General features: G+C 42.3%; 1 protein-coding gene across 1 annotated transcript in view; it reads right to left on the bottom strand.

The window, feature by feature from the left end:
* Positions 1-26,816, bottom strand: part of clstn2a (calsyntenin 2a) — a 317,315-nt gene that overhangs the window by 111,345 nt on the left and 179,154 nt on the right. Inside the window, exons 7-8 of the mRNA XM_060833929.1 lie at positions 17,428-17,685; positions 15,044-15,165 (exon numbers count right to left, since the gene is read on the bottom strand). Coding sequence (XP_060689912.1) covers positions 15,044-15,165; positions 17,428-17,685 — 380 coding nt within the window. The remainder of the gene's footprint in view (positions 1-15,043; positions 15,166-17,427; positions 17,686-26,816) is intronic.

Here is a 26,816-nt window from a genome sequence, read left to right as displayed (position 1 = left end):
ATACAGGACATTGGGAGATCACATCTGAACTGCTGCATATAGTACTGGTCACTGTATTCATGGAAGTATACCACTGCATTGAAAGAGAATGTTTATTCAACTAATACCTGTCTACCTTTAAGAGGAAAGACTAGATAGGACAGGCCAGTATCTTCTGGACTAGGCGAAAGTGGGTACTGCAGATGTTGGAGATCAGAGTCAAGATTAGGGTGGGTGCTGGAAAAGCACTGCAGGTCAGGCAGCATCCAAAGAGCAGGAAAATTGACGTTTTGGGCAACAGCCACTCAGTATCCTTTGCAGTTGAGAAGAATCATTAGTGACTTAATTGGAACATACAAGATTATATGTCAAAAAGGTGATTCCTCTCATTGCAGAATCTAGAACTAGAGGTCACAGTATAAAAATAAAAGGTCACTGATTTAAGACAAAGATGAGGAAACATTTTCTTTCTCATGCATGGTTGAGTGTCTTTGGAAATCCCTTTCTCAAAAGAAAGTAGATGCAAAATCTTCATGTACTTTTAAGTGTGTGTGTGTGTGCGCGCATGTGCGTGTCGAGTGCGTGTGTGCGTTGAATGGTGATGAAAGCTCACAGGGCCGAGGGGCCTACTCTTGTTCCTTGTTTGTAAGTTTTAGCCCAGACCCTGGATGGATGAAACACTTACTTATCCATGGCTATTGATGAGCCAGCTGGATTTTTTATTGGCAAACTGTCAGATTTACTAAATTCAATTTCAGGACTTACTATTGTGGTTGACTAAAGGCCCATGGTGCCTTAAGTGCATTAACAATGCCAATGTGCAATCCACTACTTGGGTTTTAATTTATCTATTTGATACTTGGGATGTATAAGTGCAATTGTTTGTAAATTTTAGCATCAATAAATCATATTCACTGTAAGTCCTGACACTGCTTAAAAGTCTCAGCTGCAGTTTCAAACTGGGAGCATGAGCCAATACATCAGTGATATTATTATAATTGCGTCTGGGTGCGAGGGATTCCTGCACAATCTGACTCGTTCATTTCACCTGCAATTCCTGGGTCATGGGTTTGAGGTCTGTGTTAGGAGATTGACTAGTTTTCTTGTAAAAACAAAATCAAAAATACATTTTCATTGATTTTTACCAACTCATTAAGAGATTAGAAACTGAAAGTCCAAGACAGAACTGAGATCCCTCTTTATGAGTGCCACCCCCGAGATTGATCAGCATTAATTCCAAGGTTCATTTGTTATTGATTTTTAAATAGCTTTCTTACTTCATTATTTATTCTTAGGCATAAGGCTTCTCTAAAACACAGCATTCTACTGCCCAAAAGATTATTCAGCAGCCCTATGTAAATGTATTACTGTCATGATTTACAGACATATTAAATATTTAAATCCAGCATGTTTTTTTTTAAAAAAAGACTGCTATAGTGAAACAAATTAGTGAGTGTGTAAATTCAGTGGCTGTTTCGAGAAATACTTTGAGGGAGAGAGGGTGAGGGAGAAGAAGAGGGAGAGGGAGGACAGGGAGAGGGAGACAGACTCTGGAATGTCACACATGACAAAGTGCCAAGGAAAATTATGAGGAAAGCACTTATACAGGAGAAATGCACTGCAAAATGAAGTGTAATCTCTGAGGAATGAAGTGTAATCTCCTGGTCTGTGTATGTGTTTGAGACCAATGGTCTGCTAGTTTGGATTCAAGCACTAAATTGCTGTGAATGTCAGAGATGAAGAACCACCCACTGTTCACCCCTATATTGCAGGTAAAGGTTTCTATTTCTCAGAGTGTTAGAAGCCAGTTAGCCTGCAAGCCAATCAGAAGGAAACAGGACAACTGAAGGACTCTCACGCTCTGTATGCTGCTAGCCGGCCACAGTCCAAAGAAAACAGGACCAAACGTTTCAACTAAATCATAAATGCCAAGAACATCTAACATCAACTGTTAATGTTCCACAGTGTACTGCTCACAAATGAACCATACATCCTTGAAAATGGTTTTGGGCTTCCTTTCTATTTGTAATTTATGTGGGTTCTGTGCTGTTATTTGTTTTTGCATTTAGTAACTAATAAAGCCGCTCTTTATGAGCTCAAAAAGCTGATTAAATTGGTTCCTTTTAAAAAAAGTCCATTTGGCCTGTGAGAAAAACACTCACAAACATGGGCGGTTGTGCGGTCGGTGTGTGTGTGTGTGTGCGCGCGCGCACTCATCCCTTCTTACCCCAGAGCTTGCTTATTCAGTGCATTGTATCTGGAACCATAAAAATCTGGGGATCCTTGATCCTTGGCCTGGTCATAACACTATTCCATTTTCAGGTGAGGGGCCTTGTGCTTTCTGTTTGCTGTTGTGAAATAGTGAAAGTGCAGAGATGTTGGAGGGGGTGATGAGATATTCCTTCACCGTAAGGTTAACAGTATTGGAGTTTTGGAAGGAGTGGAGTGGAGTTGAAAGGCACTTCTTCCCACTCAAGACAGATCTAACTGCAGTTCCCCTAGACTGCAGCATCACAGAGAACAGAAAAGATGTCCATAAAGCGAGGAGCATGAGGTGAAGGGGTGATCTTACTCACCCAGGGACTCCAAAGAGTAGGAGGAATATCTGCAGAGGCTGAACTTCAAATGGGTGACCACAGAAATGTTTTACCTCCCTTCAACACCCCCTTATGTCATTATAGCCGTCAGAATCAGGATTTCTAACTCGGGCTAGAAGTGTTCAGTGTGGCAGTGGGGTCTGCAACAGAACTGCAGCTCAGGACTAGCCCAGCTGAGGCATGTTTCTTTTGGTAAGCGCACTCACTTCAAATGTGCAACCTCAAATCTTGGTCACATTTACCAAACTGAGACTTTCCAGTCAGTGAACCTTCGGTGTTTAAAATCTCTCAAATTGCTTTCGGAAAACAGCCGAAAGATTGATGACAAATCCAGTGGTCTCTCAGGCAATCCGGGAGGGTTGGAAATCCTAGACAGAATACTTAAGTCAGACCTGAAGACCCAAGGCGTATGGATTTGTTTTGAAATAATTAACTTTAATCTACATGACAAAACAAGATATTAGTGTAGCTCCAGCTAATGCACTTGTTATTTACTTGGTAAATCTACAGCACAAACTGAAAGGGGAATTAATGAGCCATTTTTAACAGCCTGATTTTTGCAGTATTAGTTTCAATTTCAGAACACTAAACTATCTTGTGTAAGTACTTGACAACAGGAATCCTTCTCAGAAGTAGAAACATAATGACACTATTAATCGACATGCTGGGATCAATAAGGTTTGGTTAGGTAGCAAGATCCTTATTTGATAATACTAAATCTTTCTCTTGTATCAAACTTAACCAGGGTGAAAATGTTTCAATTTACATCTAAAAATATCTGCAAGCCAGCATGCTGACCAATGAGAGCAAGATGAAGGCTATTTTAGTTCACAAGTACTTCCTATATTGTGTGACACCTGTGATTATGTGTCAAATGTTTTTCCTTCAGTTACTTGCAAGATACATACTGAAAGACAGCTCACAACTGAATGTAGTATATGTATCCAACATTAATCTACACTCTAAATGGTTCTTTTGAGGGAACATTCTGTTCCAAACACCCTTAACAACAAGAACTTTAATGCAAGAGAAAATTTTAATAAAGACAAAACAACATTAAACTGCAAATTGATGTTGAGGAGTATACAGGACCATTTAACAGACTTTAATTAATCGAGCAAAGGTAGCTGGTAACTGCTGGAATCAGCAAAACCAACTTAAGACACTATTGTCTTAAGAGACTATTAAATAAGAAATATGCATTATGATTCTCACTAAATTTTAAAATCAACAGGAGGAAGAATGGAAGTGTTTTGCCTGAAGGAACTAATCATTGGAAAGCCACAATGTGTGAAGATCCTTTAGATCTTAATAGAAAGAATGGGGGCATTGGGACATTGATCTGGACCAAATTGGGTTCCAGAAGCTACTCTTCCCAGCGGGACTGGCTTGACGCTTACTGGAGGCAGTCTCATAACGAGCCACCTCTGGATTTGCTTCCTAATTAAAGGTAGTGAGTGGAATATAAATGCTGCTCACCCAAAAATAGTGGTGCTGTTCTACAGCATCATTGGGAGAAGAGGATGGTGCTAAGGCTTCAGGGATCGAAATGTCACAGATGTTAAAACTCAAAAAGTGAAACATTTAAAAGCAATAGGGAATATCAGGTAAGCCCCTCTAATAGACTGACTAAGATTGAAGAAACAGCCTTCCTTAACTGCAATCCTTCCTGAAGAATGGAATTGCTAGGTTCAATGATGACTGGATAGTTAATGGGATGTTGCCTTCCCAACATTTGTTAATTCAGGTAAATTTGGAAAGTCACCTTCAATAGAGCCTGTCATTTTAAAAATTGCCCACCTACTTCCTTTTGGAACCTCCAGGGGATGAAGTTGTATTAGAGAGCCATTCTGGTTCAACTCCCTATTACCACAGACACTTGGAGACTCTTGCAAAATCCAATTTGAATTCTTATCTATTCTTTGTGACTAAATAATTAAATCTCTGAAAGACACTGTATTTGTATGCTTCTGTAAGACCAATTCAGTCTGGCAAGAACAAATGATTTCAATACCCTGAGAGCAAATAGGAATAGAATCCAATGAGTTTGCTTCTCTTCTAAAATGTGTGACTTTTGTATGATTGTCCTGTCTACTAAGTCCTTAATATACTGTTTATGAATGACTGTTCACAAAGGAAAGGCATTCATTTGTGTATGTTCTAAATATTTAATCAAAATAGCTATGTAACTGTGCACAAGATGTTCAAATGCCTATTTAAAATATAGCACGTGTAAATGCAACAGAGACACACGAGACGGACACCACACACACGCACGCACGCACACACACACACACACACACACACACACACAGGAACCCCAGTTAGGAATAAGTTTTGCGATCCCAACAGCACCACCTCGAAATAAGCCAGACCACCAATTTTCGATTAGCTCAATGGAACCATTCTGGGATGCATAAGTACTTCCCCAGGAACCCTGTTATCAGCAGGTACCAGGTGTATAAACAGACTTGTAATGATAGATCACTATGAGAGGAAAAATGACTAATGAAGTCAAAGCTAAGACTTTTTTTTGCTTGGGAAAGTACATCCCTTAGGCATTCTTTCTCATTTAATGATAAATGGACTTTTCTACAGCTCCTGTGCTTAATAATATTCAAACTGGTCTATTGACTTTTGTGCTGTTAATAGAAAAAAAGTATCCTCAGATTCCATTGCTTTCAAATGAGCAGTGTATTAATATATGTTAATATGTGATCACACATTTAACTGACAATTCAAAGACTTCAACCAAAGAGATTAATTCTTTGAAATGTTCAGAGTAATAATCAGAACTCTTGTTCCGTTATTTCTAATACCGCAAGGAGTTCAGTGAAACCTCTAGAAAAGCATTTCAGAACTTGGACACTGTTCAAAAAATTTAGACAACAGACATTGGAAATGTTGCACTCAATTATGTCTTTTTGGTAATTAACCAAGAGAGGGACTTTATTTTTCAAAAAATAATTTCCACGCTCCTTAAGCAACTGAAAATGGAGCAAGTGCCATTTGTGATAATGCTGTCACTTTAAAAAGGTTATTTTGTCTGGTACATTTTTTTGATGAGTGGTTGTAATGGCAGTGGTGCCAAAATGGCTATGAGAAACTGTCTAAGTCAACAATCAGAGGAGGTCTTTAGTATTTTTTCAGAACAGTTGGACAATGAAAGTGATGTGGCCAGTTCTCCCAGTCCAGGCTTTATAGGTTTTTTTTAGCTGTAGCAGTCGCAAGATGTTTAAATCTAGAAGTATTGCAAGCTTCAGTAAATGATTCCTAACTGATCTTCTCTGAAATCTCTTTGGAGATTTCCCTCCTGCCTGTATGAATCTGTGTTCAAATTTACCTTTTGGAAAGAGGTGTGTTTATGGGATGTTACTGTGTTAGAACAGTTAAGTAGTTAAATTATTCTAAATTCTGCTTCCTTTTATTCATGTTTCAATTAAATAAATTGTGGTTTGCTTAATTCAGAGTGGTTGGATCAGTTGCATCATACCAGGAATACCTTCTTCATAGCTACCTTTAAAATAAGGAAAAGTTAGTGCCTGGGTTACCTTAAAATATTTTGAGGTGTCTGGCCTGGTCCATAACACATTATCCAAGTTTTTGCAGCTTCTGATATCTTCTTAAATAACCGTTGACTTCAGAGAAGACCATGATTAGCATTCAGAAATTGAACCATGGAAGACAACAGGTTGAATCTCATAGGGGTCTGTATGGTGTGGTCTATGGTAAGATGCACGATAGAATTGGGAGAGATGTTTGGTGAGGCGCATCCCCATGTGTCAACATCATCCTGCCCCATCTTCTATGTTTTTCACAAGCAGCATAGTGAGAATCTTGTCAGATAGTGGAGAATTGCCAATGGCCAGTAACTATTCCTTGGTAGGCTCCTCAATGATGGCCCAACGTGCCTCATTAATAGGATGGTTGCGATCTTACCAAATTAGCCAAACAAGGTGTCAGGAAAACCCAGTCTCCAGGGAACATTCCAGTTTCTGCAGAAGTTTGAAAGATCACCACCAATACATCTATTATCACCATGGCCATGTGTTTTAATAATTCATCATATAGATCATCAAATTAAATTTCACTGTCATTACGTTCTCTCATGCAGTTACTTTATAGATATCAGTAGTGGGGGTTTGGAAGCTCAGGGAGAAATTGAAGGGTCAGGGACTGTTGGGGATGGGGGGATGTTGAACAGTAAGCTGCAAGTTAGATGAACAGGAATGAGTAAAGGGTGAGTAGTAGAGGCAGTGGGAGACAGGGGGTTAGCAGTATGTCTGGAGTGTTGGAAGGCCTGAGAAGAGGGAAACTAGGAATATATCTGATGACATGGTAATACACTGTCTGCCTCCCACTTTTCACCTTTTATAAATTTGAGCTCATCAAAACCAACCTTGCTTACCCTAACTGGCACAAATTTATTCAATAACGACCACCAATTTTGCTGAGCCACACTGGGCCCTAGTCTACTTTACTAACACCTTCCATCCCGACCTCAAATTCACCTGGACTGTCTCAGACTCCTCCCTCCTCTTCCTAGACCTTTCCATTTCTATCTCGGGCAACCGACTCAACACAGACATCTACTATAAACCGACTGACTCCCACAGCTACCTGGACTACACCTCCTCCCACCCTGCCCCCTGTAAAAACTCCATCCCATATTCCCAATTCCTTCGTCTCCACCGCATCTGCTCCCAGGAGGACCAGTTCCAACACCGTACAGCCCAGATGGCCCCCTTCTTCAAGGACCGCAGATTCCCCCCAGACATAATCGACGATGCCCTCCACCACATCTCCTCCACTTCCCGCTCCTCCGCCCTTGAGCCCCGCCTCTCCAACCGCCACCAAGACAGAACCCCACTGGTTCTCACCTACGACCCCACCAACCTCCGTATACAGCGTATCATCCGCCGTCATTTCCGCCAACTCCAAACGGACCCCACCACCAGGGATATATTTCCCTCCCCTCCCCTATCAGCGTTCCGCAAAGACCACTCCCTTCGTGACTCCCTCGTCAGGTCCACATCCCCCACCAACCCAACCTCCACTCCCGGCACCTTCCCCTGCAACCGCAGGAAATGCAAAACTTGCGCCCACACCTCCTCCCTTACATCTCTCCAAGGCCCCAAGGGATCCTTCCATTTCCGCCACACATTCACCTGCACCTCCACACACATCATCTATTGCATCCGCTGCACACGATGTGGCCTCCTCTATATTGGGGAGATGGGCCGCCTACTTGCAGAACGCTTTAGGGAACACCTCTGGGATGCCCGGACCAACCAACCCAACCACTCCGTGGCTCAACACTTTAACTCTCCCTCCCACTCCACCGAAGACATGCAGGTCCTTGGACTCCTCCATCGCCAGAACATAACAACACGACGGTTGGAGGAAGAGCGCCACATCTTCCGCCTGGGAACCCTCCAACCACAAGGGATGAACTCAGATTTCTCCAGTTTCCTCATTTCCCCTCCCCCTACCTTGTCTCAGTCGATTTCCTTGAACTCAGCACCGCCCTCCTAACCTGCAATCTTCTTCCTGACCTCTCCGCCCCCACCCCACTCCGGCCTATCACCCTCACCTTGACCTCCTTCCACCTATTCCACCTCCATCGCCCCTCCCCCAAGTCCCTCCTCCCTACCTTTTATCTTAGCCTGCCTGGCACCCTCTCCTCATTCCTGATGAAGGGTTCTGGCCCGAAACGTCGAATTTCCTGTTCCTTGGATGCTGCCTGACCTGCTGTGCTTTAACCAGCAACACATTTTCAGCGCTGGGCCCTAGTCTAACAATGCCTGATTTCAGAAATTTCACCAAGGTTTCACTCTCCTCAATCTCTGTAATTCCTTCCATCCTCACAACCCTTCAAGATCTCTGCATTTGTCTAAGCCTGACCTTTTGAGCATCTTCAATTTTCCCAACTCCAGCACAGATGGTTTCAATTACTGGGATCCTAAGTTTTGGATGTGTCCCCAGAAGCCACCTCCATCTCTCCAGCATTCTCCTCCTTTAAACCATTGTTTAAACCTTACGTCTTTGGACAAACTTCAGGCCACTGGCCTTAAATATCTCTTCATTTGACTCATGTAAAATTTTGCTTAACACTATGAAATGCTTTGGGGTGGCTTTGTTATGTTCCAGTTCATTACAGTTGTTGTTGCCTACATTAACATTTTGATACCATACTAATAATCCAGCAAGACTATCAAACAAAGGCAAAGCATCTCATATGTAAAGTTCACCATCAAAAATTGTTGATGAATCCTGGAAATAAGTGACCTTTCTGTGGAATATTCATATAATAAATTACGTCCACCTGAAAAATTATTGACAAATAACCTCCAGTGGTGAAATTACTAAATCTTTCACCTATATTCTTGAATTATATTATGAACCAGATTTTAAAGATATTCTATACAACCTAATAATCGGTATTTTAATATAATCTTTAAATTTGTCCTGACTTTTCCAAGTAGTAAAGCTCATAACATGCAAATTGAATGTTGCTGATTTGTTATAAACACAAACTCCCCTTATAAAACATTCTACCCAATTTTCACATTATTACTTTTTCCTTCATTTATATAATTACTGGATTATATAGAATTTAATATAGACTCTGATTTGGTAAAATTGCCTTGCTACCCTAATTGTCTGCTCACTAGATAGTTGCATGACCTCCATGTCAACGGGCAGCTTCTTTAGTACAGAGTCCCCTTATTCCATTTCATCATTTTATTGATTCTAAATGTAAACATTGATACTCCGCACATAGGATGTCTGTACAAAGTTTTTCTATAAATTTAATTGGTTTAATCGAAGTGGTAAATCAAATTAAATACATTGCACCAGAGTGACTGTTCTCAATTCCAGAGGTAGAACTCATAAAACTGCAGTAAATTGAAGCCATCAATTAATTACTCAAAGTATTGTTTATGCATATTTCCCTTGAGTGAGTTTTCTCTGATGTCCTATTGATGTAATCATTAAATGACAAAGCCTGCTTAGAGAAGGGGAGGAGAGAGAGAGAACATTGGAGAGATCAATAAAGGTACTTCTTCACTGCTTGAACTTTATCATATAATCTAATTGTCAGCAATTATCCTCATTGCATTTTAGTATTTTTAGTTTTTAGCTACAATCCAGGATTTCTTATATTGATGTTACGAACATGTTTTGGTAGATTCAAACTCATTTGTTTTATTCTGTGTTTATAGCAATCCCTTTGGAATGTTAATTATGCACACTTTTTATTGCTATTGCAGTGCCGGTTCTTTTTTTAGGTCAGATATTCAGCAGTAGCTTATATGGTTCAGACATGGCAGTTCATCTGTTTAGCTGGGCAGAGCTGGCTGACTTCATCAGCTCCGTGATTTTAATCTCTCTGTTTGAATCCTCTGAGCTGCACCTGACTAATTACATCCTGGATTCAAGTCAGTTTTGTACTTGGATCTAATTCCGGTGGGGGGGCCCAGCCTGAGTTTGATTCATTTACTGTCCTATGAAGTCACACATCACCACCCTCGGGACTCCCCCTTTTACTTTACTTGTGAGTTAATCCAGCAATTATCAGTGATTTGAATAACTAATAATGATTCACTTCTTCATCCAACAAAACTGTACAGAATAAAACAATATCTAAAGGAGGGGTTTTATTGAAAATTCTTTTTAAAAAACTAAGTACTCTAAAGAAAATTTAGAAGACGTATTCTAATCAGAAGATTAGAAGGAATACAATCAACAGCTTCTAAAACAGCTTTAGATGTGAATCCCTCACCAGGCTTCACACTTTGTACTGATTACTTACCCTGTTGAGTTATTAATATTGAAATTTTGTCAGATTGAATTTTTGGGGAACTGAATAACGAACCTGAATTGCTCATAAGAAAAATGTGGTTTGGATAAAGCCTACTGCAAAAACAAGCCATTGTAAAGATAATTTGCATGTAGTCCAAGTAATAGGTTACACTTCTCTATGGCAAACTGGCAGTGTCCCTGTCTTTGAGCCGGGGGGGGGCAGGGTTCAAAGCCGAACTGCTCCAGAGGTGTGTAGTAACATCTCTGAATGGGTTGAATTGAAAAAAAGTTAATATTAACAGTGAATTACAAAATGAAACTAGTTTTCAGTGGTTTCTCTTACTTTTAACATGCAGACATGTTTAAACCATACAATCTAACTAAGACTTTCATAACTGTCATTCAGGCAGTATTGTCTGCTAGGGGTGAGTTTTCTAACTCTCTCACCCAGTGAACAGCGCTCCATCTCATTATAACAGGGAGTGGGGCAATACTGGCTGATATCATTATAGAACTCTTGAATGATAAGACTTGACCGCACTCTACCAGGTCAATCTGGCCAATCTCAACACAGAGTTGTGTTGAATGGGAAGGCTCTTCTGAACAGGAGAAATGGGGCTTGTGATTGAGAAACCTGCTGATCAGTATTACCTGGAAATGATTAGTACCATTCTCATTATTCTATTTTCAAGAAACCCTTACTGATAGGGAATTGGGCAGCAAGATAGAATGGGAATAGTACTCAAATGGCTCTGGGCACAATCATGCTGCTGAGGTATCTTCCCAGTTGCATTGTTAAACAAGACGTTAAGAGCCACTTGACAGTGCTAAATGTATTTTTTTGACAGTGAAGCAGTGTGAGGTGATGGTGCTGCCAGTTAAATGAGGTGGTGTCCCTCTGGCAGCCTGGGGCAGGGGACCCAGTGAAAATGCTCTCACAACCTGCCACAGATGCAGATATGGACCTTTATATTCAGTGGAGCATTGATACCCAATGAGTTCATTTTCATGTTAATTGCAGTAACATAAGAACTAGTCACAGTATTGGAAGATTCAATAGACATTTATCAAAGCTCCTGCTATTTACATACTTAAAAATCACAAGAACTTCAGTGTCTGTGCTAATACTAAGCAATGAAGTGATACCCTTTTACATATTTCCCTCCCAGCTGCAGACGGAAGGGTAGGATATCTCCTTGAAATCCGGCTGTGGGAATGCAGTCTGACCCACACCACTTCGGCCATTCAATGCCTTTGCACTTCAGTGGCACACAGCCAACTGTGGTCTTTAAAATTTTTCTTCAAAGGGCACCTCCACTGTGAGAGATGCTGGCTCTCTCAAGTGTGTAGGGTCCAAAAGACATGGGGTGCAGGCGTGTGGGGTCCAAGAGACTTGGGGTGCAGGGGTGTGGGATCCAAAAGACATGGGGTGCAGGAGTGTGGGGTCCAAAAGACCTGGGGTGCAGGGGTTTGGGATCCAAAAGACATGGGGTGCAGGGGTGCGGGGTCCAAGAGATTTGGGGTGCAGGGGTGTGGGATCCAAAAGACATGGGGTGCAGGAGTGTGGGGTCCAAAAGACCTGGGGTGCAGGGGTGTGGGATCCAAAAGACATGGAGTACAGTAGTGTGGGGTCCAAAAGACCTGGGGTGCAGGGGTGTGGGGTCCAGGAGACCTGGGGTGCAGGGGTGTGGGGTCCAAGAGACCTGGGATGCAGAGGTGTGGGGTCCAAGAGACCTGGGGTGCAGGCGTGTGGGGTCCAAATGATCTGGGGCGCAGGGGTGTGGATTATGGAAGCTGTGGGGTTCAGCAAGGGATCAGGAAATGGCAGGGAAGCGGAGGCAGGTGCCCAACAGACTCAAGCTGCTCTGCAGAGATGCCGCCGGGCCTAGGAGTTCCAGGACTGTTGAAGGAGGTTGAGTTCCACACTGATTGGCCAGGCCCAGGGATGTGGACAGGCTCTGTCAGGCTCAAAGGATTCCAGAAATGGTTTACCACACCCTGATGTTTCACAATAGAGTCCATCAGGCCCTGAGAGTGGGAATGTTGGGGAGGGGGAGACAATGGATGACAGGCCATTCATTTTTTTAAATTAAATTGTTGTCATACTAATTCTGATACTCTGAAACTTGGCCTGTTGTATGAATAAGGAAAATTGTAGATATCAACAGCCCAGGAAAAAAACAAAACTTCTTGCACTTTATCAGTTTTTTTTATTGTCTGAATGTGCTAAATTGCTGGATCAAGAACAAAATAATGTGTGAGAAGTAAGAAGCAGAGTCAGTTTTTACCTAATTGCAGCCTTTCCCACTTGAGAAGATACAGAACAGAAACAAGACAAAGGTTGTAAAGGAAAGTGTACATTATGTTTCCACTGATCTTCCAACATTTGAGAATTTCAAGGGGACCTCCACTTTGACAGCCTTGCTAGAAACAGGGTCGAGAGTGTGGTGCTGGAAAAGCACAGCAGCACATACAGCATCCGAGGAGCAGGAGAATCAACGTTTCAGGCATAATCCTGCTTCTCGGATGCTGCCTGACCTGCAATGCTTTTCCAGCACCACAATCTCGACTCTGATTTCCAGCATCTGCAGTCCTCACTTTCTCCTTGCTAGAAACAGGCTCCATATATTTAAATCAGGTTACCCAAATACGTTGCAAACCTTATTACAATTTATGTTTACACCTGAATGACTAGGTAAGTTCACTTTGAAAACATCAGCCTTACGTCTTTTTTTTTAAAAAAGAAAACCTTTTGATGTGCCAAGATCACAAATAATACCTTTCCAGCTACTGGTCAACTCCACCACTTCAGCAGGATGACCTTCCTGTTCTTTAAGATCTCCCTGGTATCGCACCTTTGTGTAGGAATGCTGAATTTTCTACTCCGACCTTTCCCTTCCCTGAATCAGCACTCATTCAACAGGAGCAGCGCAATGGATTTACTTAAATGAGTCCTTATCACCAAAATTGATGGGACCACCTGCAGATAATGGGATTGCTTCACCCACCATGTGCCCAACGTATCCTGAAAATGATAAATCACCCTCATAATGTTTTATACACCACAGTGCTTCATGAAACCTCGGATAATAGAGGCAGCAATCTCCGATTTCAATGCTGATGTATGTAAGTGTGAAGCTGGCAGCCATTAAATGAAATACTCTAAGTCATAATAAAATAATTTATCTAAAAGCTCATGAATTTAAAGCAACAAATCTGTTGTGAGAATTTCTCTCTGTGCAAAAATCCAGCCTGAGGCAACAGCATATAGTGAAATGGAAATTCAATCATATGAACAGTTATTTCAGTAGTTGACAAAATGGCCTTAATCAGAGTGCTCAAATAAAAACTGCTATAAAATATTATTTTACATTCTTGGCCTTCTGTTTGCTTCTTGCTGTAGGATGCTTAAGACACCTCTATCGACACATATTGAATAATCTCATTGGGGAGATTGATAACAGAATATTGTGTCATCCTCCTAAATGAAATTAGATTTATTTGCTCGTTATTTTTTTCATGGGATGACAGTGTCAGTGACAAGGCTGACATTTGCTACCCATCCCCATTTGCTTGTGAACTGAATGGCTCACTAGATCATTTGAGAACCAGTTAAGGAATCACCTGTAGGCCAGACCAGGAAAGGTCGTCTGTCCCTAAAGGATATCAGTGAACTACGTGGATGTTTAAAACCATTCGCAATAGCTTTGTGTCTACCATTGCTCTGACCCGTTTCAATTCCCAATTAATTCACTGAATTTAAATTCCATCCACTGTCAAAATGGAATCTGAAACAATGTTCTCAGTGCTTTAGGATTATAGTCCAGCGAGATTACCAGAACATCACAATCTTCTTTTACTACAAATGGAAAATTTGCTGGCCAAGAGGGAGACAGCGCTTACAAAGACTGTCTGAAACATGATGACAGCAATGGGCCACTCCGGTGTTGTACAGTTCTATAATAATTACATTGTTTCAAAGAGGCAGCTTGGTAGCACAGATGCTAAATATCAAAGTACTCTCAGAAAACATGATTTTCCACACACTGAGTTTATGATCTCAGACTCACACCATCAGATGTGTTGGCAGTAGAAAGACCACATTAATCAAATACATGGAGAGGGAGGAGGAACAAATGAAGACTCACTTCAGGGTCACTGGAATACTTTGGAGCCTTCAAATTATTAACAACATAAAAAGCCATGTTAGAAAAAAGTTACTTGGTGGTCGAGTAGGCAATAGTGATCAAAAACTAAGGAAATAATGTACCAAAATCATCACTAAGCTAACAATATCAGATTTTGTTTTGCTAGTTCACTGTGTACGTACACCATTCCACCAACTGCTGCACTGCACTAAATCACTTCGGAATATGAGTTGAAAATATTGTCTCCTGATAACTTGAGTTGGAAACTTCTGTGGGGGCTCTGGGGATTGGATGCTCATTTGCAGCTTTTAAAACAGTGGGCTCACACCTCACTTATAAGTTGCAGTGAATTGATGCATTCTGCATACCACGGATGCAAGATAATACCAATTAATGAGCTTAATTTACACCAGTTCAAAGTTTCCTTCAAACAAAATAATTAAATCTGTTATATTTGTCAGATGCATCTTGTTTTTTCTCTCTTCAGTATTAATGGCCAAGTAACTCGCTTACCTGCTCCAGTTTCCAGTGGAACTCAGCTGGACGAAAAGTGTCAACTTGATCAAAATCTCTACGCAGCAGAAATACGAGCCGACAGTTGTGAACATAGAGCGCGTAGTGGTGCCGATTCATCTCTGAAGGCAAAAGGAAAAGTGAGTCTGTGGGAATCCTGCACTGTTTAAACTTATAACCCTTCATTCAAAGTAACCAATACAGAAGTTACAGAACATGCTTTTGGGTTTGATGATCAAAGAAACCCATGAGACCAAATGGAGAAAATACAGTGATGTGGTGAACCAACCCGAACTAACAATAAAAAATATTTTTTATAATACCAACTGGATAGCATTTGAAACCAAACTTTTATTTACCTTATGTTATGGAGACAATAAGGTCAGTATGGGAATGAATTACAGTTAGGAAAATGGGTTTAATACAGAATAAGGAAATACAGAAAAATATAAAATGAACCAGATCTCTATGACTTAAATTGTGCACACCTCCTCCTTTGTTTGTGTTATGACAGATGATAAGGCAGATATGGCATTTTGGAAATTAAAATGTTGCATGCTGATTAAATATAATTATGGGTCAGTGGGTCGATAAGAAAATTGGAAAAGATGAACAACATTAACATTTTGTGGAGATACCTTTCAATACCACCGTTTTACTGGGTTTAGAGCTGCCAAGATTATACATACAATAATGCAGTCAGCATTATTTAATGTTTGTGAAAAGATTTGTAGCTCGGGTGCTCGTTGTTGTGGTTCTGTTCACCAAGCTGGGAATTTGTGTTGCAGACGTTTTGTCCCCTGTCTAGGTGACATCCTCAGTGCTTGGGAGCCTCCTGTGAAGCGCTTCCCAGCTCGGTGAACAGAACCACAACAGCACTATTTAATTTTACAGTTTCAGTGGTTATTTGCATTAAACAAACAACATAACAACAACTGTTACATACAAATTAATGTTTGGTGTATCTAATCACTGTCAACTACTGAGTTATAAATATTTCAACTGAACTATGGTGTAGTTCTGCCCACTTTATGAGAAGATAAACTACAGAGGCTGTGATGGCTGCTGACAATCATTCCTTTCACAGTCTAAAGCTTTACAGTAGCTGAAGGATGTATGTAAGATGCACACAATCAACCAGAGTACAGATGAATGGTCAGTCTGCATTTTCTCCCATCCCTATTTAAGAGGTTTGTGACACAAAGTTCCAGTTGATTGGTCGACACTTGCGGGCAAAGCACTGCATTGGTTTACCATTGCCTGCTGCAGGATGATGTGCTGCTGGAAAAGCGCAGCAGGTCAGGCAGCATCAAAGGAGCAGGAGAATCGATGTTTCAGGCATTAGCTCCTGCTCCTTTGATGCTGCCTGACCTGCTGCGCTTTTCCAGCAATACATTTTTTAGCTCTGAATCGCCAGCATCTGCAGTCCTCACTTTCTCCTGCTGCAGGATGGCTGACTAGCAGATTTCCTGTTCTTTCTACCTGCCTCAGGCATATTGGAAGGATTTACAGGCTCAAAGGTGTGGCGCTGAGAAAGCACAGCAGGTCAGGCTGCAATTGAGGAGCACAAGAGTCGATGTTCCGGCATAAGCCCTTCATCAGGATGAAGAGCTTATACTCAAAATGTTGACTCCTGCTCCTCGGATGCTGCCTGACCTGCTGTGCTTTTCCAGTGCCACTTTTGACTCTGATCTCCAGCATTTGAAGTCCGCACTTTCTCCTAGGATTTACAGGCTGGCAACCAACCTGTTTGCCCATGTTACAAACGTACCTTTCATGGTCAACATGTCCTGGTGTGGAACAGAGATAGGGATACTATAAACACGTGACATGAACTCCTCAGCACATGCTTCTAAAAAAGAACAGTAGGAATGAAGGGGAGACACTGCAAAGTGTGTTCTAGTGGCCTGGAGGGTCAAAGAAGTGCATTATATGAAAGTTGGAAATGTGTCGCTACGGGAAAAGCTTGGAATTTGTGCCAAATAATAGTTCATTCAAAAATCCACATCGAAAGCTACCAGGAGCATTAATCTCATTTGTGATCTCTCAGGTGCTAACTGATTTGCTCTTTATTTACAGCATTTCATGGTTTTAATTAAACTTCCAAGATTTATGGCTTCTGTTCTTAATCCATAGAAAGCAGAAGCTAAACCCAGCACATCTTCATCCCCGAATCAATATGAGCACGGAACGTCTCTGAAATGGGATTGGATTACTGAAATAGAGAATCAATGCACAAAACTCAACTAGTTTAGATCAGCAACAGAATGAGATTTCAGGCAAATTTCAGGATCATTCTGATGTCGGGTTACCTCCATGAATATAGTTTAACATTCATTAGGCAAGTCATCCAGCAGACTACACAAACTGTTTGAATCTGACACCTGTTTTATCAGAATTGCAGAGAATGGTTTCCTTTTCTGCTCGCAGCCCTGGGCTGGGTCCATGCTTCATCCACATTGTGATGGTAAATTGATCTGAGAGGTTTTTGGGTATCACTCCATCAGGGATCTTTGCAGCATGCTTGCCATCAAACCTGAAGATCAAATCACTGTCATGCCCACTGTCCAGCAGGAGACCAGAGGTCCAGTTCGATAAACCGTAGGGTGCTGGAAGCAAGTTCACACTCTCTGAAGAGGCACCTGGAGATTGAATGAAATTAATAGAAAGGGTTTTAATAATTCAGAAAGCAATTTGAAGTTGATGACTTTACCTTCAAGATGTTCAAGCATTGTTAACCTAAATGATTGAGATTCCAGAAAGCTGCAGGACCCAGCTGGCAGATTAATGAACAGAAAATAACGTATGGCACATAATTATGTCGTTGTAACAGCGCATTAGTGCACACAGCAAATTTTTCAGTGCTGAAGATTATTGTCATTTATCAACCTTTTAGTACCGTATTCTGACAACTTGGGATGAAAGGTGTGAGAGACACATCAGTAGCACTGGACATAGGGGGGTTGCTGTGTGAGAGAAATGCAGCTGGCCACTGTCATCATAGCTGGCCAATTAATGGCCATTCAAAAGTGTGCAGCCCATCCACTGATTGAGTGGGGTCTGGACCATGAAGTGGCAATATCACCTCACGGGGCAGGTACTGTTTCTAAAGGCCTGCCCATACTACCATGCCCTAAGGAAGCCTCAGCACCCAGAATCCACACCTCCACTTCTGTGCCCAAAGGCGACCATCGGGACAAACCTGAGAAGGCCCAAGTGAGAGGAATCACGGATTGGGCCATGGTGGGGGCTACAGCATTCACACCAGACAGAAGCTACCGGCCGTGCTCCCTGGTTTAGCGAAGCCTGGTTGCTGATCCTTGGTGAGGCTCCAAGGGAAAGGTAGGAGGTGTTCTTCTGGATTAGTGGTGCTGGAAGAGCACAGCAGTTCAGGCAGCATCCAAGGAGCAGCGAAATCGATGTTTCGGGCAAAAGCCCTTCATCAGGAATAAAGGCAGTAAGCCTGAAGCGTGGAGAGATAAACTAGAGGAGGTGGGGATGGGGAGAAAGTAGCATTGAGTACAATAGGTGGGTGGGGGAGAGGATGAAGGTGATAGGTCAGGGAGGAGAGGGTGGAGTGGATAGGTGGAAAAGGGGATAGGCAGGTAGGACAAGTCCGGACAAGTCATGGGGACAGTGCTGAGCTGGAAGTTTGGAACTAGGGTGAGGTGGGGGAAGGGGGAATGAGGAAACTGTTGAAGTCCACATTGATGCCCTGAGGTTGAAGTGTTCTTCCTCATGGTCGACAGGATGAGATCAAGCTGTCTGACCAAGCAAATCTTATAGAGGCTGCAGTGAGATTAATAGTCATCGTCCCATCCTGGTACAATGGTACAATGATGTCAATGACTTCCTTCACACCTTCATGGCAAAATCTCCTGACTGCTCTCCTCTTTTGAGGGTGCCAATACCAGACAGTGTGTATCTAGAGTTGCAGCAGCAGCAGATCTCTTCTGGTGCATGGGATCATGATGCCAAGAGCCAGTGCCTGCCTTTGCTTATCCCCATGATATCCCACAAAGAGGAGGCATTCAGGAACCACCATTTTAATGACTCTGCTATGAGATGCAGTAAAACTCAACTTCTGCTTGCAAGAACAACATCTGCACAACAATGACAGGTCTGATCTGATATTCCATCTCAAGCGCTGGTAACAGAACAAACTGTGGAACGCCTTGGATTGTAAAGCAGTTGGAGAGGGTGAGGCTGGATTTTTAACCCAAGAAGATGTCAAGTTCATGACCTCCAACCCTCCTTCCTAGGAACAATGGAGACCCCTAGCAGATATGGAGGGAAGAGAGAGAGGTGAAGTCTTTAATCCCTGTTTGTGTTCTCCCATATAGGGCTCAGGATTTCAGGAAATCAGACAGCTACAGAGACTGGGGTCCTGGAGGTTGGGATACAACGCACTTGTTACCTCAGTCAGTTGCACATTGTTCTCTGGTGCAGGGTGAGGTCCCTCTAGTGGCAAGGGTTAGACCTGCATCTGATTCACCCCACCCCTCTGTGGGTTTGGATAGTCTCTGGCATGGTGCCCTTCTTCACCGCAGTTAAAACACTTGCATGAGCTCCCGGGGTCTGATCACTCCCTGTGGCTGTAAGTGGTGCTCCTCATCCATACACACATCCCTTTCTTACCATTTGATAGGGTGGTGGTGGTTCCTTGGGACTGATCCCTTTCCTTCATTCCTCCATGCCCTGCCTTGATCACTAAAGGGTGTCATTCATCCTCCCTGGGCCTTATGTCCTCTCACCTCCCTCTCTCAAGCTCTGGGGATGAAGAGGAAATCTCAGAAGATGGTGTACTACATTATGTCCTTCTCACTCAGCCAGTGCATGATACTCGCATCTGACACATAGTCATCAGCCGGTCAGCACAACATTGACCCACGTGCGTATTTGTTGGAGGCTGCAACAGATACAGTTACTCTGTGCTCTGTAGGTGGCAAGGTCCATGGTAGACCCCGAACAGCTCTGCCAGATGTTATTTGCAATCAGGGACAGATGATGGAGGAATGCATCCCGACCATGAGTGCTGCCAGGTCTCAGGAGTGCACCGCCTGGCTTCCTCCATCCACAGGCTGGTGATCCTTGTGGGCAGTCAGATCCCAGACCAACCTCTGGATGTTGTAGTAGTGTGTAGACCATGGCATTGGCCACGAGTGCCTTGCAGCACTAAGATGGTTGGAGTATTCATTCTTCTCAGGTCAGCTTGATATACAAGGGTATCTCGCAAGGGAGGTGGAATGTGGGAAGTTTGATACAAAACTTGCTCAGTGACAGGAAACAAGAGGCAATGGTCAACAGATGTTTTGCAAATGAAAAGCCATTTCCAGTGCAATTCCACAAAAAAAGCCTCATTGTTGGGTACCTTGCTGTTTGTGGTGTATATCAATGATTAAGACTTCAATGTGAGAGACAGGTGTGTGAAATTTACAGACAACACAGAAGTTGGCCTTGGAAGATGATTTCAGCAGCATGGTTGAGCAGACGGGAAAGATGCAATTAGAATTCAGTCCAGAGAAGTGCGAGGTTATGTGGTTGGGAGGGTAAGCGACACAATAGAATACACAGTAAACATCAGGATATTGAGAAGGGGAAAGAAATGGGGAAACTTTGGTCTGCATGTACTTGAGCCCCTAAAGATGATATGCCAGATAGATAAAGTGGTAAAGAAAGCATATGGAATGCTTTCTTTCATTGGATGAGGTATTGAAAACAAAAGCAGCTAAGTAATTCTGGAAGTCTGCTTGACACTGGTTAGGCCTTACCTGGAGTTGTGTATACAGCTCTGGTCATTACAAGGGAATCACTTCCATAGAGACTGAGTACAGAGGCAATTTACAGGCATGTTTCCAGGATTGAAAATAACAGCCTATTGGGAAAAATGGATAAACTAGGGTTGTATTCCTTCCAACAGAGGGGTGCAATATCTGAGATATTGAGAAGTTTGGACAGAGTAGACAGGAAAGACCTGATTTCCCTTAACAGAGAGTTGATTACTCGAGGGACACAGATTTAATATGATTGGTTGAAGTAGCAGAGGGAACATGAGGAAATACATTATGATTCAAAGGGTGGTAGGTGTCTGATGGTCATTGCTTGGTTTGAAGGTTGAAGTGAAAACCCTAAACTCGCCTGATATGCACCTGAACTACTGTAACCTGTAAGGTCACAAATCAAGTGCTAGAATGTGGGATTGGAGTGAAAGGTTGGTTTATTCAATCAGCACAGACAAAATGGGCTGAATGACTTCTTTTTAAGTGGTTTCCATTTGTTAAGGGTAAATCATATTTAATTAACTTGCTTGAGCATTTTAATGAAGTAACAGAGAGGGTTGGTGAGGGTCTACATGAAATTCCAAAGGGTATTTGATAAAGTGTCACACAATAGTTAGAGCTGACAGGATAAAAGGGACTGTAGCAACATGGATACAAAATCAGTTTTGTGTGAGGAAATAAAAGAGCATTGGTAAACAGATGATTTTCAAACTAGAGAATGCTTTATACAGCACAGTTCCCCAAGCATCGGTGTTAGAACTGCTGCATTTTTGATATATGTAAATAACCTCAATCTTGGTTTATAAAGCACAATTTCAAGAATTGCAGGCAATACAAAACATTTAAATATAGTAAACTGGGAGGAGGGGTGGGTAAACCTTTAGGAGGACATAAAGAGATTGGCAAAATTGACAGACAAATTATGTAAAATTTAATGTGGAGACATTGAAAGATGTAAAAGGAAGATATAGGATAAAAGATACAGTTCTAAATGGGTTGCAGGAGCAGAGAGACCTGGGTGATTATGTGCATAAATCACGGAAGAAGGCAGGACAGGTTGAGTGCATGGTTTAATAATGTATACAACATCCTAGACATTATTAATAGGGGCATAAGAGTACAAAAGCAAGGAAGTTATGTGAAACCTGGATAAAATACTGATACAATCACAGCTGGAGCATCCAGTTTTGGGCATCGCCCTTTACAATGGGTGTGGAAGAGTGCAGCAACAATTTACAAGCATATCTCCAGGAATAAGGAATATCAAGGCCTTCCAACTTCCAAACGCTCATTTTTATGAATGGACTCTCGAACAGAACCCATTCACAACCTGGGGACTGCCTGTACATGGAAAGATTGGAGAAATGTGGACTGTTTTCCTTGAGGAAAAACTTGATTGAGATGAAATTTGCTCAATGTACACAAAGTCATGAGCGCTCTGGACAAAGTAGATAGGGAGAAACTATGCCCATTCATGACAGGATCAAGTCTTAAGGCAAAAGAAGCAAGGAGTAGACGTGACAATAAAAAGGGACTTTCATGCAGTATGTGATCAGGACCTGGAATGCACTGCCTGAGTGTGTGATGGAGGCACATTCATTGAGGGGTTAGTGACTGAACTGGACTGTTCCCTGAAGAAGAAGAATGTGCAGGGGTACTGGAGGTGGAAGAATGGCAGTAGATGATTTGTTCCTTCACAGAGTGCCAGCACAGATATGACGGGCCAAATGGCCTCATCGTGGTGAGGCTGATCAATCTTGTGCACTGTTAAAAACTCAGTTACCTCCTCCAGTTAAAAACCTGTAGTTTTTCAAGGAAGTTTGCAGGAAAACTAATAACATTGTGTATTAAACTAATAACTGAAACTAAATAAACTAAACCTTATAAGATTAGTGACACATTGGTTGGCACTGCATCCTCGCGTCAGGGACCCGGGTTCGATTCCAGTTTCAGGCGATTGTCTGTGTGGAGTTAGCATGTTCTCCCCATGTCTCTGGATGCTCATGTTTCCTCCCAAAGTACAAAGATGTAAGGTAAGGTGGATTGCCCATAGTGTGCAGGTATGTGCAAGCTAGGTCCGTAATCTATGGGAAACGCATGGTCACAGGAATAGGGTAGGATAGTGGGTCTGGATGGGATGCTCTTCAGAGGGTCAGTGTGTACTCGTTTGGCCAAATGGCCTGAGTCTACATTGTAGGGATTTTATGCTTAAACAGAAAGGTCTTATCAGTGATTTCTGATTCATTGTAATCTGCGGGCTTCATCAGTGCGCCCTGTAGAGACGTGTAGTATCATTGACAGCCACAGATTTCTATGTCCAACTGCACAACAGTGGACTCAAAGCTGCAATTCGGAGGAAGAAAGACAGTGAACACAGACCATTTAGCTGTCATTAAAACTGCAGACATCTGCCCGACTGAGTTAGTTGCTCTTTCCAAAGGTGCTGCCTGACCTACTGAGTGTGCCCAGCACTTGGTTTTCATTCCAGCATCTGCAGCATTTCACTTTCGCATCTTACCAGTTTTCAAATTGAGTGTGTTAGGGTGGGGACGACAATGGAAGAGGTGAGGGTGGTTGCTGGTGGGAATTGGGGACTCTGAATAAAACATTTTTTACAATGCCATGCGTCAAAGGACTAAAAATGCAGGTGTTTGCAACATACCATCTGCTGCTGTTCCGCCTCAGCTCACAGCTGAGATCTTTTGATATGTAAATGCTTCTGGAACAATATGCTTGTACAGTCTGGTTTCCTTGTGGCAACAGGTCTCAAAAACATAACCGACATTCTGAACCCTGACACATTTCTACTGTAGAAGTCCTTTGTAACTTGTATAGGAATATGTCGACGATTCCTCTTTTGTGTCAATTCAAATCTGAAGCTCAGCAGGAGTAACGGTGATCGATTGTGATGAGTCAATGGCCAACGACGTGGACAGGGCCATCGATGGCAATAAATGATGCCACTATAACGGGACACACTAGCTGCTTGTTAGTTGAAAAGATAAATGCAGCAGTGTAGTTGTTGATAAGACATTGGCAGAATGCCATTAGGTTGCAAAACGGCGAACAAGCAGAATATGTTGTAGGAATGCATAGTTAGTTAAGTTGAGGTGGATCCTGTGTTCTCAGTCCTGCTTGCAAATTCAACCATTCAGTTCATGTCTAAAAAAAATCCTTTGCTTGACCCTATTGTTACATGCTGTTTCAATCTTGACTTTGAAATAGTTACACAATCATATCACACATTATTATGTGCAATAGAATAAAAAGTCAAGCTGCTTTGAAATTTAAATATTCTGTATAGATTGAGGGCAAAACGATTATGACATTTATCAGAAAGGACAGTTCTGATGTCAGTTTATTAAATCAAAATGGAGATACTAACTGACACACAACTTCGAGAATTCTTGATCGCAATTTTGACTAAACATAGAAAATCTTTTGCCACCTGTCACAGCTGGGATTATGAACCCATTCAGTTACTAAGATTAAAAATCATACTTTTTCTTCTGAAATGCTCAACTTTTTTTCTCTAGGTGGGTTTGCAGGTAAACTGCTTCTCAAATATATTGATGACAAAGTTCTGAATCTTTTATTTTGTAATTTTAGTGTCTGCAAGTGTCTCAAAGAAAGGCGACCAATTGGCGTGAGGTGACTTTCACGTTGCATGACAGTTTGGCAGGTGGAGGATGGGGCCATTCTACAAACTTCCTGGCGAACTGTGTGGGACCTGATAATTTTTTTGGTTCCTAATTATGCCAGCCAGGTGCCAATAAAAAATGTGTCCTCCAATAGGCAGTACATTGATCCAGAGGCAGGAAACCAGGTGGGATGGCCAAGTCATAGAGTCATGGAGATGTACAGCATGGAAACACACCCTTCAGTCCAACTCATCCATGCTGACCAGATATCCCAACCTAATCTAGTCCCATTTGGCCCATATGCCTCTATACCTTTCCTATTCACATACCCATCCAGAGTCCTTTTAAATGTCGCAATTGTACTAGTCTCCACCAGTTCCTCTGACAGCCCATTCCACATACGTACCACCCTCTGTGTGAAAAAGCTCCCCCTTAGGTCCCTTTTATATCTTTCCCTTCTCACCTTAAACCTCTGCCCTCTAGTTCTGGATTCTCCCACCTCAGAGAAACGACCTTGTCTATTTACTTTATCCATGCCACACATGATTTTAAAACCTCTATAAGGTCACCCTCAGCCTCCAACACTGCAGGGAAAATAGATTAGATTCCCTACATAGTGGAAACAGACCATTTCGCCCAACAAGTCCACACCAACCCACTGAAGAGTAACCCACCCAGACCCATTCTCCTATATTTACAACTGACAAATGCACCTACCCTGCACATCCCTGAATACTATGGGCAATTTAGCTTGGCAAAATCACCTGATCTGCACATCTTTGGACTGTGGGAGGAAACTGGAGAAAACCCACGTAGACACGGGGAAAACGTGCAAACTCCACACAGACAGAGGCCCAAAGTGGGAATCAAACCCAGGTCCCTGGTGCTGTGAGGCAGCAGTGCTAACCAATCAGCCACCATGCTGCCTGAATAGCCCTAGCCTAATCAGCCTCTTCCAGTAGCTCAAGCCCTCCAAACCTGGCAACATTCTTGTGACTCTTTTCTGAACCATTCCAAGTTTCACAACATCTTTCCTACAACAGGGAGACCAGAATTGCACACAGCATTCCAAAAGTGACCTGAGCAATGTCCTGTATGGCTGCAACATGAACTCCCCCAACTCCTACACTCAATCCACTGACCAATAAAAGGAAGCATACCAAACACCTTCTTCACTATCTATCTACCTGCGACTCCACTTTCAAGGGGCTATGAAGCTGCACTCCAAGGTCTCTTCCTGCACTAGAATCTCAGGGAGGGGCAAAAGAAGCAATACTTTACAGGAACAGGAAACATGATTGCAGAATCCAAAGCAGTAACTAAACTAAGTTTAAATACTTTTGGGCTCCAAAGTGGGCTATAAGTTACACTCCTAAACTCCACCTGCTCTTCCAAGTATAGCTAGTGAGTCCTTTCAGTTTATCAGGAAATGACTGTCTCCCAGCTTTTAAATGGATACACAGAAAATAGGGGCAGGAGTCGGCCATTCAGCACTTAGAATCTGCTCCTCCATTCATTGGCAGTCATTCGACAGGTCAAGAGGAAATGGCATTGGATCATTTAACTCCAGTTTGTATATATGACCCGACCTCATGCTGGTTTCAGATGGAAGCTCTGGCCATTAGGTTGGAGATCAACATGAAAATCAGAACTTATAGCAATCTGGGCATGTCATTGCTTTCACTGTTCATGTAATATTGCTCCTGCTACTGTCCAGTTTCTTTAAGCACAAACTAACTTGCCACAAACATAAATTGCCTCAATATTTTTAATGGGGACAGAATTTACTTTTTGTTTGAAAGTATTGGAAACATCCAAGAGATCTTGCCTCAGAGGAATATGGTTTCCAAAGGTACTGCTGACTAAACTAGTGGTCAAGCTGTCAAATATTATTGGCTGAACCTTATGCTTTTGTGGCAGAGTGGTACTGTTGTTACCTCTGTGCCAGGAGACTTGGGTTCAAGTCCCACCTACTATGCGTGTGTCTCTGAACAGGGTCGATTAGAAAATGTCTATGTTTTTGTGGTTAGGTGCCAGTGTTGTCAAGTTTCCTGAAGAGTTTCTCTCCACAAGGCCAAACAGGTTTTCTCACCACATCTGACCAAACCCCCATTGTTAATGACCAACGACATTCCTAAAGCCCACCTCTCATCCAACTGTTCCCCACCTTACTACTTGCTGTCTCCAGAACAACTCACCAATGCCAGGTCATCCTCAAATGGACTAGCCTCACTGGCACCCGTGTAACGCTCAAAAGGTGTGTGTGCAACCGAACACGCATTGTTCATCCAGAGCTACCCTGTATGGTTACTAACGTTTGGCCCAGACCCAGCAGACAGGGGAAAGTATATG

Source organism: Hemiscyllium ocellatum, chromosome 13 (genome assembly GCF_020745735.1).
Source record: "Hemiscyllium ocellatum isolate sHemOce1 chromosome 13, sHemOce1.pat.X.cur, whole genome shotgun sequence".
Lineage (NCBI taxonomy): Eukaryota > Metazoa > Chordata > Chondrichthyes > Orectolobiformes > Hemiscylliidae > Hemiscyllium > Hemiscyllium ocellatum.
Note: the sequence above shows the minus strand (reverse complement) of the source record. Positions and strands in the feature narration are given on the sequence as shown.